Raw genomic sequence first — 12,737 nt, 5'->3', positions numbered from 1 at the left:
TCATCTTTTGAAAGGGGAAACTAAAAAGCAAGAACCCCAACCGAAATTACTTTTGGTTTGGGAGACTTTATTTTTACTTTAGCAAACTATTTCTTTTTAGCTTTCGACTTTCAATACGTATCTATCGTACGACAAATTTATATTAAAAGTATGAGTAGGCATGTTTCTAGTTGCTGAATCAAAAATTTTAATTACTTGGTATTTATTTAAGTTCTCTTACCAATAAAATACTATAGCTCTTTATAAAATAATTTATGTTCACATTCAATATCTTACAGGTGGAGAGAAGGCAGATAAGCAAGCATTCAATTTACAAGTTGTTCGCACTCATTGTCACTCCATTTATTTACTTCCTAAGTAACTCTTAATTAAATTCAATAAAGAAAAAGTGGCAGTTGAAAGCAGCGGGTAACTTCTGAGAAATCAACAGATGGAAAGTCACATTTAATATCTACGGGTTTATTATTTTTTTTAGGGGAAAGCAATGAGTTTCATTCCTTTCAACTGTGAATTGACTCTAATTAGAGAGATGATAAGTATCTAAAATTATTCTCCTTAGTATTTTTCAAAAATGTTGGGCTTATGTAAGTCGGAACAATCTGCAATATTGTTCTGCCATGGTAAAAGTACTACATGGTGTTTTAAATTTGGTATGATCTTAAAAGAGAATAGTTTCAGCCGCCATTCCCCATGAGGGTTGGTGGCTTCCATCCTTCTCCTCCTCCCCTTCCCTCCCCTCCCCTCTCCACCTCTACTCCTCGCTCATCCCCTCTAGTCCTTCCCTCCTCTTGGCTACGTTTTGTGGTTGCTTGGATGTTTTGGTGGCTGATTGGCTATCTTGGTTATGACGTGGTGTTAAATTGGCTTCTATTTACTTGTTGTGTGTTTCTAGTTTTTATTTGTATTTGCTACTTGTGAGAGTTAAAAGGTTTAGTTGCAATTGTAGTTTGGTGCGTTGAGGTATATGTCTAGTTTTTCTAGGCCTGTAGGTTTTTTGCTGTAATTTCTTGGGCCATGTGTGGCAATGAGTAGAGGTATGCATGTTGCTGGTATTTGTAAAAACCTCTCGTGGTTACTGTGCTTTGTATTTGTAAAAATCCTTTTGTGGTTATTTGTATCGGTCTTTGTGACTGACGGCCTTTAAACTTGAATTATGAAAGCAATCCATTGCATTTCTCTCCCAAAAAAAAATATTTGGTGTGATTTTCTTCCATTATTTTTCTTTGACACACAGACCAGAAAACAAACTGAAAAAATAACCTTAGAACGTGATGTCCAACTTTCTAGATTACAGGATATATTTTTTTTGGACGAAAGAGTACAGGATATTTAGTATAAGAACAAGAGCAGGGTTTCATGAACTGTGGTATTTTGCTTTATTTATAATTAAATCAAGAATTCAACATTGTGAACCAAGAAAACTGTGTATATATGTCTCTCCCGTTTGATCATCGTTCTTTACTACCATGCAGTTCTTCTGTAGGAATGAATTATAAATGCAGTAGTAAAGAGAGAATAATAATGACAGAGTTCTTGAGCTCCACTATCTTACTCTCATATTATGCTTTCTCTTGATAAGATAAATACTTTGTCAAACTGTAAATTTGGACCATACATTGAAATTGATCAATGGTTCAAATTCACAGTCTCACATTGCTAGACAATCTGAAGAAAAAAGAGAGAAAAAAAAAACAGGGGAAACTGGATATTGCTTACAAGTTTTACATAATCACAAATAGATATTGTTAACAAAACAAACCAAGTTCAAGGATTATGCTTCTGTGTATAGATGTAATCCACATGAGCTGCCAGAGTCCTTCTCATTAAGCACTCCTCCTCCCCAGCTCCTTCACAGCTCTCATTCGCCACCTCATCAAACTCTGTTTCAACACCCTACTCAACGCCAAAAAAAAAAAAAACACAAACCCACTATCAAACTCATAACCCTATAATGAAAATGCACAAATAAACTTTAAAAACATAAAAATTCCACAAACCTCAAATTGGGTTTTTGCAGAAGTGGCTGCAGAAAAAGCTGGTTCTGGTCTGGCTGCATAGACTAAAGTAGAGCAGAGGAGGACGGCTAGGAAGAAGAGGGCTTTAACTCGGGCCATTTCTCCTATTTGTTTTAATTTGTATTATACAAGGGTAAGATTGAATGAATTTATAGAAATGAGATAAGGACTAAGGAGATGACCTTTATTTATGGCCGTGTGAACTGGGAAAGGGAAGAGGCCGACTTTCTGTAGCTGAGTCTGTTGGACCAAAATGTCTGTATTTAATTGGCCATATATATATATATATATATAGAGGATATGACAATTAATAAAAGGGACTTTTTTTTTTTTTTTCCCCAATTTTTTATTTTAATTTTTGTATATTGTTCTACCCTCTGACCAAATTAATAAATTGGCGTCGTTGATATCGCCGGGGATTTGATTTGCTTTGCATGTTGTTTGTAGGCTGGCTTCAGAAGACTTATATTTCAACAGCATGAAGAGGTTTTTTTCGGTCCACTAAAAAAACAGAGACAGAGAATCCAAAACAGATTCCTTGTTGGCTAAACAATAAACTAAATTAAAAATGAAGAAGGGGGAATTTCACCAGCTAATGATGTCAGACCCTCAGCGACGTAATTAAGTTTTGTTTTGGTATGATTTTACGATTACAGTACTCAATTCCTAGAGGCCCTTATTGGATGATGCGGAGCATGTTTGGTTATTGGGCTTCAAATGTGAACAAATCCTATTTGATATCATGAAGGAAGTTGATGATCCATCCCGAAACAAATTGACAATGGAGGAGTCACCAAACTTCTTTTAAGCTCATGCAACATGTAAAGTCTCTTAACATTCCGATCTAGGACTCCTCACATCTTCACACAACCATTCCACCTCCTGAGAATTGTTTTGTACAAAAAGTCACACAGACAACCAATAGTTGGCATAAATCCTCTTTTCTTTTCGGCGATCAACATTTTTTCTTATGGACCAGATATCAACATTAAGGACCAGAGAAGTTAAGATGGTACTCAGAATGTTCTTGAACGCTTTTAATTTGGTTGATTATTCAAATCCAATTGACAGCCGTGTATTCTAGAACGCCCTAGCATTCATATTCCTCGTTTTTCAGCGTTTGCTGAACCATGTTTTGAGTCACCATGACATGGGTATGGTGTACTTTTTTTTTTCTCTCTCGTTTTTTTGTTCGTTCAGGACCAAGTATCATGACTTTTAGCATGAAAAATAAATAAAATTTGAGTGGCAAAATAACCGATCGACGTCAGAACCCTCAAATAGCTCAGATGCATTATGTGTAATGATAGATGTTGACTCAATTGTTTTGTGATCTCTTCAAGGGTGGCCCTTAGCTACAAACTGCTCAAAGTCAGAAGGAAAAATAGTGAAAATATGTACGATATGATCTCATCGTAATATCCAAGCCCATTTCAAGTTCATGACCCCAATTAAGAATTCTTTGCTTGTTGAGTGGCATACATTAAGATATTTCCATTTCCTATATGCTATATATAGGAATCAAAAGTTTTCCTTCCATCCACACTTGTAGTCTAACAACAATCAATTAAACTGTTAGCCCATGACATAATCCGATGTGTGACGTGTGCCGTACTACTTTGACAGAGGAAACAATCAAGATTAATGAAAGTATAATTTTGTTTTGTTTTTATATCGATATCCTTATTAATTAGTATCAACGTATGTATGTATATGTTATGGCCTCGTGATTACATACCTTCTAGAAAAAGAAAATAAAATGAAATGAAATTATATATATATACGTATGTATGTATGTATATATTATGGTCTCGTGATCACATACCTTCTAGAAAAAGAAAATAAAATAAAATGAAACTATATATATATACGAACGTTGTTTTGGAGGCATGCAAAAATGAAATCACCTAATTCGTTGTTTTGCTATACGTAGTCATAAAAATAAGGTCGGCATCCGATTAAGAAGACAATTCTGTAGCCGTGTGGTGTGGTTAAGCAAGAGAGCAGAAAATCTACACCTTTTGTTTACTGAAATTGGACCAAATTAAGACAGTGACTATTAATAAAGCATATTAATTATTGCAGCTGGTAAGAGAAAGAATATTTGGATAATAGAGTAGGGGTTAAGGCATGCCTATATATGCTAGTGGTTTTGTGCAGCCGAAAGCCCGTGTTTGAACGAGTCAAAAGAGTTTCTAGTTGACGTTCTTTCGGTTGGTAAAGTGAGAGCATTTGGTTAGACAAACTCCATATACTTCGTTGGAAATATTGACTGAGAATATATGGTTTGGAAAATTTTAAAGTGCATGAATCTTGGTGAGTACTAGAGGAATGTGAATAGAAAACTTAAGGTTTAACTATAAAAAAATATCACATACTTGTATGATGTGTGAAATACTAAGGATGGTTATAGTTTTGACAGAAATACAACTTTTAATCTTTAAAAGAGCAATTTTGTAGTTTTAGGTCAAAGGTTTTGATTTCATGGATGGTTTTATTTAAGTTGCAAATTTGCTAAATATATTGAGTCCGAAGTATACAAAATAGTAAAAAATTTCAAACTTATTAAGGGTATTTTTAGAATTTTGAATGTTTTCACCAAACTCTCATTCTCCTTTTGCATATATAGATTAATTTTTCGAGTAGACAAAACAGTACAATTTAATAGTTGATTCAGTCAATTGTTGCAATGCATATGAGGTTGATAATTAATGAAGCAACAGACTATATATAGTTCATGATGAGATGGGAACAATCAAAGATATCCTAGTTAATTTTAATGAAAAATCAATTTTAAATTACCTAGAAATGCACATGTGAAATCTTGCTTCTATCTTCAATTATTAGGTCGCCTTCCAATCAATCCTTATCCTAAGATGAATAGTGATCGTCTCTGGCACTGATACATATGTAATCAGTCACGACTTAACAGAAACAAAATTGTTTTCCACAACTTTGCATGATTGTATTGCCCGTGGGCTCCATGACAGAAACCATCATAAGAGCTTCCCCACCTCTGCTGAACTCGCACATATGAAACCAAAACAAGTTTTGACTACAGCATTCAAACACATGCAAAACTTGGCTCTTGGTCTGCATTACAAGCTGAGATCTTGCCATATGCAAGAGAAAATATGTGGTTCGTATCCTTTTCCCAGTTGCCCTTTTTTCATTGCTCGCCTGAATCGATTTTCAAGCATGCATGGTTTTATTATAATTGTCCAGTTGCCCTTTTTTCATTGCTCGCCTGAATCGATTTTCAAGCATGCATGGTTTTATTATAATTGTCTTTCACCTTCATGGACATGCCTTTCAAGCTTGCCATTGTCGGTGGAAATTAGCAAGCCTCAATTTTGTCTCATCAGCGCATTATGACATAGAGCTGCACCTAAAGTTTTTGGACTTGACCATACATACGTTCCATCGTTTGCAACAAAAAAAGAGGTGCATAGTGAAAGTGCTGTGAGGAAGCTGTGTAGTGCAATCAGCATGTAATAATTTAGAAGGGGAAATTTGAAAATGATTGCAAAACTATTACATACATATGGAAAAGTTTTGATCGTTAATACATAAATTAACTGTACTATTCGCATATTAGATATTATAATTTAAGTAGATTCGTAATATCATACAATGTTACTGTCATGACATAAATTTTTCTTGAATAATTGGGGTGTGGATGGAAGACTGATCAATGACTGATCACCACTTATATGCCAAAGAGAGTCAAAGAGTAGAAATTGGTGCTTGTTTTTTAGTGTGAACAGAACATCAAATCAAACAGAAAAATATATATGATTCTCAACTTATGCTTACACATCTTTAATATAAAGTGCAGAGGACAATTATGGGGAAAGGGATTTATTATGACAAAAGAAAATAGGCCCACACTCATACTGCATTAATCAATTGACCTCAAATCAAAGGGATGCGATTCATACTATAAGAATTTCATGAAGATTAATTTACCAGCACGACTTAGACTAACAACATATACAATTAAACAATGAAAACTTTTGTTTAGTGTGGTCTTGTCTATTTTCAGTTTTGGTTTCTTCTTCGTTTTGAGTGGAACTGGAAAATGGATTGTCATTTACTCTTGCCCTCTTTTTTCCATGTAAAACCAGAACAAGGGGTTGGACCAAAAAGAGAGTTTAGACCGACATTGAGGTGCAAACAATCTCTGTAACTTTCACGTCTGGTGGAATTACGTCAAGGATGACTCTCAATGTAAGCAAGCAATTGGAAATGGATAAGGAACTATTGGGTTAATTATTTTCGTGTACGTTGGATTGGATGGCGTTTTAAAGAGCCAGAGAAGTAGGTATTGGGCTTCATTTTATTGTGGAGACAGAGTTGTGTGCATACGAGGCCCTGGTGGGGGCAAATATTATATATCTTATATATCTTAAGGAAAACGTCATTCTTGACATATACGTTTTGAAGCTTTTCATTAGCCGACAAAAACTCGAAAGAAATCTTTTTTATGCGCACCTCCTAGTGTTGCAGGTTGAGTAAGTTAGGTGGGTTATGTTGACTTGATATTATATCACGTCGAATGATTGAAGTCTTGTTTTACTAGTTTAAATGAACCTCTGTACTTATTGTCAGTTGATTTGGAGTTGAATGTCCAACAGTCATATGTGTGTTGTCCACGTGTTAATAACTTGATAAATCTCATGTGAGTGAGTGAGGGGGGTGCTGAGAGTATTATTCCAAACTGAAAATAGAAGTTTTATCATAGTAGTTTAAATGATTTTTTACCTCTCCACTAATTAACAGCCCCTTCAAAAGTTGGGTTTACTTCAAGTTGCCCTTGCAAGTTCCAACCCTATGTCAAATCATGAATTTGTGTGTTTGTCGTAAGTTTGATTGAGTTGGGCTCGTCGCATAAGGACGAATTGAGATAATTAGACCAGCTACAAGCCCAACGTGGTCTATTAAAAGTGGTCCAATAAGTAGTGCGGCATAAAACTTTTCCATGAATTTCACTGGTATAGGCCATATGGTATGGAAAAGTAGGTGGATTCCACGTTAAAATCTGTGTAAGATTTATTAAAAGAGAGTCGTTGATCCTTTATCTATTCCTTCTCTCCTTAATCATCACTTGTCTGATTCAAAACTTCCTCATTTATAATTTGTACCTACAGTCCCGATTTCACTGCTGCTTTGATCCTTAAACTAATTTGTAGGCAAAGTATGGCTTCTAAACCCGCAAGTGCTAAAACTAATTGTGCTCAGATTCCAGTGTAAATTCTTCAAGTTACTCCAAGATGAAGCCATCCTTTTCCTGATTCTCCTTTGCCATTTTATTCTCCATTTCAAGTTACTCCACTTTGCTGTTACCATTGTAATATTGAGCTTTCAATTCAACGCAATTTTTTTATTTGTCCATACAAAGAATGAAGAAACTTCTTCTTTATTCAAACTGCCATAATAACCATATTATTAAATTCTCTCTCACCACTTTCTCCAGGTATGGCTAGCTACCATCCTCTTCATTCCCGATCAATGGATTCAATAAGCAATCCAAAAGGCTGCACCAACTTGTCCTATTTCAGAGGCTGTGCAGACGCCAATGCAGACGCCGAGCCCAAAGAAATGACAGCATCACCAAACACAAATTGTGGAGTTCCTCCCGTCTGCAAAAAGCTCGACGGATTGGCAGCCTGGCTTTTCCACTCCGTGGCAGAAGCTTTCTTTGCATCTCTTCTACGCTGCTCTTGCATTCACATCGACACAAAAGACGACCCTGATGATATTTTCTACATCCCTCTTAATAGGAGCCAGGTGGAGGAGGAGGAGGAGGATGGTGGCATTCAAATCTCAATAGCAAATGTGGTTTCTGAAAACTATTAATTCAGGAAGAGATGCATGACATAAATATGTAATTACCGTGTGTGATTACTAGGGGCAAATGTGCTTGTGTAATGCACGTGCCTTGCCTCATGCATTGTACAAATTGTTATTTCTGGTTCACGTAGCCATATCATAAAATAAAAGATTAATTAATATATATTTTCTTATAATTATAACTAGCCCCTTTACGGTTGTGCCAATTGGTTTTGTTTTTTGTTTTTTTTTGTTTTTTTATTTTAGAATTAACAAAAGATAAAAGGAGTAGTTATGTTCCATAAAAATAGGACCCATTATCTGATTTTGTTTTTATTTTTAATTTTTTTAATAAAAAAAATATAAATAAACCATATTATCCTCATCTAATTGATAATTTCAATTTTTAATATTTATATTAATCAAGAATATTTTCTAGTATTTTATCATTTTCTGCATTTTGCTATATATATATATATATTATAGTTTGTGCCAGAAATCAAAGAGCAAAGTTTTGTAATTGAATTGGTCTTTTTGAATCAGCCCAACACTACGTGAATGACGGGTAAAGTTTGAACCATCTTAATTGTTGTAACAGGGCTCATTATTAGGTGCATAAAACTTCATGTTGAGCATATATAATAGCTGTACCAAGGACAAGCAAAGAATTTGATAAGAAGCACATATATAGTACCATTTTCTCAGTGATTTCAAAATCTTACTAATGCTTTTATGTAAAGCTCATTATAGAGTGCAGCGCACTGGTAGCACAAGGGGAAATCAAATCACAAAAGAGAATCAGGAAAAGAATGGCTTTATCTTGGAGCTAATTGGGGATTTTGGCACTTTTGGTTTGGAAGCTATACTTTGCCCACAAATTAATTTAAGAATCAAAGTAGCTAAAATTGCTTTAGCAAGCAACATTTGAAGGTTCTTGTGAAACAGATAGTTAGGCTTATATATTAACTAACAATACAGTTGATTCTTTTGGGTTGTACCCTTATAAATTGAAATTAGCATATTCCTTTACTCTTTGTTTGGATGGAAGAAAGTAACTCGGGATTTAGCTAAAAGTTGAAAATGAAGAGGAGAAATTGATATTTTCATTGTTTGACAACTTAAACATAGAACTTATTAAATGACGTGGAGAAAAAAAAGTGGAAATTGGGGATCAAGATTCCCGAGTTAATTTCATTCCAAAGATACGTCATTTCACAATTTCTATTGAGCATGAATTGGTTTTTTACTGTAATTTCTGTCATTTATAAAATTCAACATACATAAATTCAAACACTAAAATAATTAACTCCTAAAAATTTAGGGAGATTCACTATTATACCCAATATGAGGGCCCAAATTATAAAAATACCCTATATAAAATGGACTTTAGAAACACACCCAAAGCCCATTTACAACATAACAAAAAAGCTTTTAAATTCTTATAAATTACAAAACTGCCATCAATTTCTTAAAACAAGCCCAACCCCAAAATCTCATAAAAATACCAAAAGCACTCAATAGGGCATCAAAGTAATTTAATAATCAATATTAAATTCAATAAAGTTAGCTATCATTTTTTGGGTTTTTTTTGGGTTTGTTTATAGGAATTCAATTGTGTAGGGTTTATTTATAATATTAGTGCTAGAAATGGGTATATCACTAAATATCTCAAAAATTTAAGCGATAGAGATCTAAATTCCATCCTTTTAAAATTCTATATAATTTTCAATTCCTTCGTTCAAACAGGATTACCACTAAAACTAACTAAATATTTCCAAATTAAGTGGGTTTGAACCCATTTCAAGGTGAGGCAACGCAACCATCTTATCTGATGACTGCTGATAAGGGCGCAAAGTACAGATATACATAAAAAGAAAAAATAAAGCAAAAGATGATTGAAAAGATAGTCTGAACACGACGCTTAAGTCCCCAATATTTCCATGCACATCTTTTCCTTTGAGGTCCCAACCCAGCTAAAACTTGAGCCGATCAATATTCGACAGCCGGCATGGTCCTATGCCTATAGTGTATGTGGTCCTCAATCTTCTAATTAACTAGCTTTGAGATTTATGCATGTACGTACGTCAATTTGTAAAAGTCTCATAGATAGCCACAAGATTCCATGGATGCTTATCCATGTGGTCGACATGGTCAAGAGCCCAGCTCTGCCGCAGGCCATTAGGGCTCCTTCAATACAAAAGCAAAAGCAAACCCTTCAAACCTCCTTTTTCTTCACCACCAACAATATATTTCTTTTGATTTGTTTTTGGTACTTAGCTACTTTTTCATCTCCCCTTCCAACTTCCACATGGATTGCTCTCGACTTTTCTTCTTTCTTCTGCCAAATATGTCCCAGCTTGGGAACCCACGCACCGCCATAACAATACCAATTCTGGTAATTCCTCTTTGACAGATTCTACCAAACAAGCTTAATGCGCATCTTTTTCTTTTGCTTTGTATCATTCAATAACAAAATAGCCAAGAACATCTTCTTTTTTTTAAAGGGGATCGTTGGTGCACATGAGGCCTACTACTCCCAACACTTGGATTTAAAATAACCCGCGATGTGAATTCAAAGCTGAAAAGCTCTCTAGCTAGATCTCCCTTACAACCGGAACTTTTTGAACAAACAACAAAAAACTCTGAAAAGCTCTCTAGCCGCATGTATCAAATTTACTGACGCTTTACATCCAGGTAACATGACACATCCTGTTAACACTACAATTCTAGTGAATTATTTGGATTGATATAATTCACTAGTGATGTTGAATCCCATGAGGCCTCATCTTTCTTTTGTTCTTGATTGATACATACAACAATAATTACCAGCATTCCGTCAACGGTAAAATATAAGTGCGTAAACACGATTCTAGATCTTCCACAGTAATTCGACAGCAACCCAATTCATCTTGTATTGTTCTAGGTGGCCCATAATCAAATTATGACAAAGGCCCTGTCGCTATCTTTTTACAGTGTTCACCCCCTTTAAAGTTTGCACCATTGTGATTGTGGCCCTTCTTTACAGTTTACCCCCTCAACAAAAGAAAACATTTCCATTATTTTAAACCCACAGAGAAAAGGCAAATGCGACGTAACTTTGTAGTGTTCGTCACTGGTTGGTTGAGGTTCTACTTCCACAGTAATCATTACAATATTTTTTTGTTATCAAATCAATAATCGGCTTGGTGCACTATCTCAGCTTTGGCTAGCTCGAGCCGAGCTACAGACTCGGCCCCATGTCATCAACCCTCATAGCCATTGGCTCCCCACGCGTTTTTCATACCCGTTCTTGACACGTGTCCTCAGTGGATCCCAGCTAGTCTATTTGTTTCTTCGCGAGTAAGCTTTAAAAACCAATCTTTTTCTGGGACCCACCAGGCTATGTCACCTCCCCCAATGTCTCTTGAAAAAGCTAAGCTTGTAAAAGTAAAACATATGATATAACCCACGGCCCACACTATAGTGCAACCTGACTCAAAAGCTGAGCTAGCATATACATTTTGGACGAAAATACCCTTGATCACCAAACAAAATTCCCCAATTGGCCACTCCACTTCGCCAATAAATATGATGCCCCAACGCTTCGTTCCTTCCGTTTCCTCCTCCCCACTCCCTCCCTATCTAAATTACAAGTTCAGAGAGTTTTTGTAGCAACCATGTTGTCTACTGTTCCCGCCATGCTTGCCTCTGACTCCCTCCTCCATTTCCCTGCTTTCGACGGGGGATTTACCCCCGGCGGCGGCGGCTTCACGCCGTGGGATTGCTCGGAACTTTTTCCAGCAATTCAATCCCCGAAACCCACAATCTCAACCCTGAGTTCTGGTCCGGTCCAGTCTCCAAAACCGGTCATTTCGAGTTCCGGTTCAGATGACGACCCAAATCGGTCGGTTGAACCGGTCCGGATGAACCGGACCCATGCCAATGCGAAGTCATGCCCAAATGATGCCTCGAACCGGGCGGTTTCTGTGGTGGACGAGAGGAAGAGGAGGCGGATGATATCGAACCGGGAGTCGGCGAGGCGGTCTCGGATGCGAAAACAAAAGCACTTAGAAAACCTAAGGAACCAGGTGAACCGGCTTAGGATTGAGAACAGGGAACTGAAGAACCGGTTGAGTTACGTTTTGTACCATTTTCAGCGGGTTCGGACCGACAACGATAGGCTCCAATCCGAACACGTCCTGCTCCGACAGAAACTGTCGGACATACGTCAAATTTTGGTTTACCGGCAACTACAGCACATGTCTTCTGCATGGCCATGCAACACCGTTATTCCGGAACAAACCCCATCATTAATTGCGTAATTTATTAGAATATGAATATTATTAAGAGAAAAATAACCTCATTAATTTCGGAAAACAAGAACAAAGAGCTAGCCATGCACTTCTCTCTCTCTCTGTGTCTCTGTAAATTATATATAAAAGCTGCTAAAGTAAATGGTGGGGTGTTTTTTTGGGAAAAAGAAAAGTGGGGTTTGGAAAATGATGGTTTTCGTGTGGAAAACCTTGGGTTTCTTTTATAATTATATATTTTGTAAAAAAATTAGGCAATGTTTTGTTTATGGAAGCATTTTGTAGTATGTTATATATATATATTTATGTTGATGGTTTTATATTTCGGAGTCTACGAGTACCACTCCACTTTCCTATATATTATTATCGCATTCCCTGCAAAACGCTGAAACTTGCGCCAATAATGTTTCCCATTTTATATCCTGCTAATTCGCCTTCCCAACTTAAATTATGCAACCTCTTTTGGGATCATTGATAGATATGCACGGGAGCACTCAACCTGAAAATGGACCAAGACGAAATGATCAAAATGCCCCCTCCCATACTCATTATAGATGTATGACAATGACATATGCAAACGAATCTTACCACAGAATACAAT

The 12,737-nt window shown here is 36.2% G+C and overlaps 3 protein-coding genes across 5 annotated transcripts; 2 read left to right on the top strand and 1 right to left on the bottom strand.

Moving 5' to 3' along the window:
- Positions 1–1,506: 1,506 nt before the first annotated feature.
- Positions 1,507–2,175, bottom strand: LOC117631708 (phytosulfokines 3-like). The gene is made up of 2 exons (XM_034364990.1): positions 1,998–2,175; positions 1,507–1,893 (listed from the first exon to the last, which is right to left on the bottom strand). Exons 1-2 carry the CDS (start codon positions 2,112–2,114, stop codon positions 1,765–1,767), a joined length of 246 nt encoding a protein of 81 aa, XP_034220881.1. The 5' UTR covers positions 2,115–2,175; the 3' UTR covers positions 1,507–1,764.
- Positions 2,176–4,986: 2,811 nt separating this feature from the next.
- LOC117632343 lies at positions 4,987–8,050 on the top strand. Of its 3 annotated transcripts, none has more exons than XR_004586462.1 (2): positions 4,987–5,154; positions 6,143–6,528. XR_004586462.1 is itself a non-coding variant. In XM_034365789.1 (2 exons), exons 1-2 carry the CDS (start codon positions 5,049–5,051, stop codon positions 7,872–7,874), a joined length of 489 nt encoding a protein of 162 aa, XP_034221680.1. In that variant the 5' UTR covers positions 4,987–5,048; the 3' UTR covers positions 7,875–8,050. The 3 variants fall into 3 exon arrangements, 1 of the variants encoding a protein (XP_034221680.1); XM_034365789.1 differs by lacking the exon at positions 6,143–6,528 and adding an exon at positions 7,492–8,050; XR_004586463.1 differs by lacking the exons at positions 4,987–5,154; positions 6,143–6,528 and adding exons at positions 7,247–7,365; positions 7,492–8,050.
- Positions 8,051–11,447: 3,397 nt separating this feature from the next.
- LOC117631796 (light-inducible protein CPRF2-like) lies at positions 11,448–12,429 on the top strand. The gene has a single exon (XM_034365099.1). The coding sequence runs from the start codon at positions 11,504–11,506 to the stop codon at positions 12,146–12,148; it is 645 nt and encodes a 214-aa protein (XP_034220990.1). The 5' UTR covers positions 11,448–11,503; the 3' UTR covers positions 12,149–12,429.
- Positions 12,430–12,737: the final 308 nt, after the last annotated feature.

The sequence above is a fragment of the Prunus dulcis genome, chromosome 6, assembly GCF_902201215.1.
Source record: "Prunus dulcis chromosome 6, ALMONDv2, whole genome shotgun sequence".
NCBI classification, from domain to species: Eukaryota; Viridiplantae; Streptophyta; class Magnoliopsida; order Rosales; family Rosaceae; genus Prunus; species Prunus dulcis.
The sequence above is the reverse complement of the archived record's forward strand: the minus strand, read 5'-3'. Positions and strand labels throughout refer to the sequence as shown.

Coding starts and splice junctions, on each gene's coding strand:
- LOC117632343 (XM_034365789.1), top strand. CDS start 5,049: ATGAAACCAAAACAAGTTTTGACTACAGCATTCAAACACATGCAAAAC. Junction 5,155..7,491: donor TATGCAAGAGAAAATATGTG/GTTCGTATCCTT, acceptor CACTTTCTCCAG/GTATGGCTAGCTACCATCCT.
- LOC117631796 (XM_034365099.1), top strand. CDS start 11,504: ATGTTGTCTACTGTTCCCGCCATGCTTGCCTCTGACTCCCTCCTCCAT.
- LOC117631708 (XM_034364990.1), bottom strand. CDS start 2,114: ATGGCCCGAGTTAAAGCCCTCTTCTTCCTAGCCGTCCTCCTCTGCTCT. Junction 1,894..1,997: donor CTGCAAAAACCCAATTTGAG/GTTTGTGGAATT, acceptor GGCGTTGAGTAG/GGTGTTGAAACAGAGTTTGA.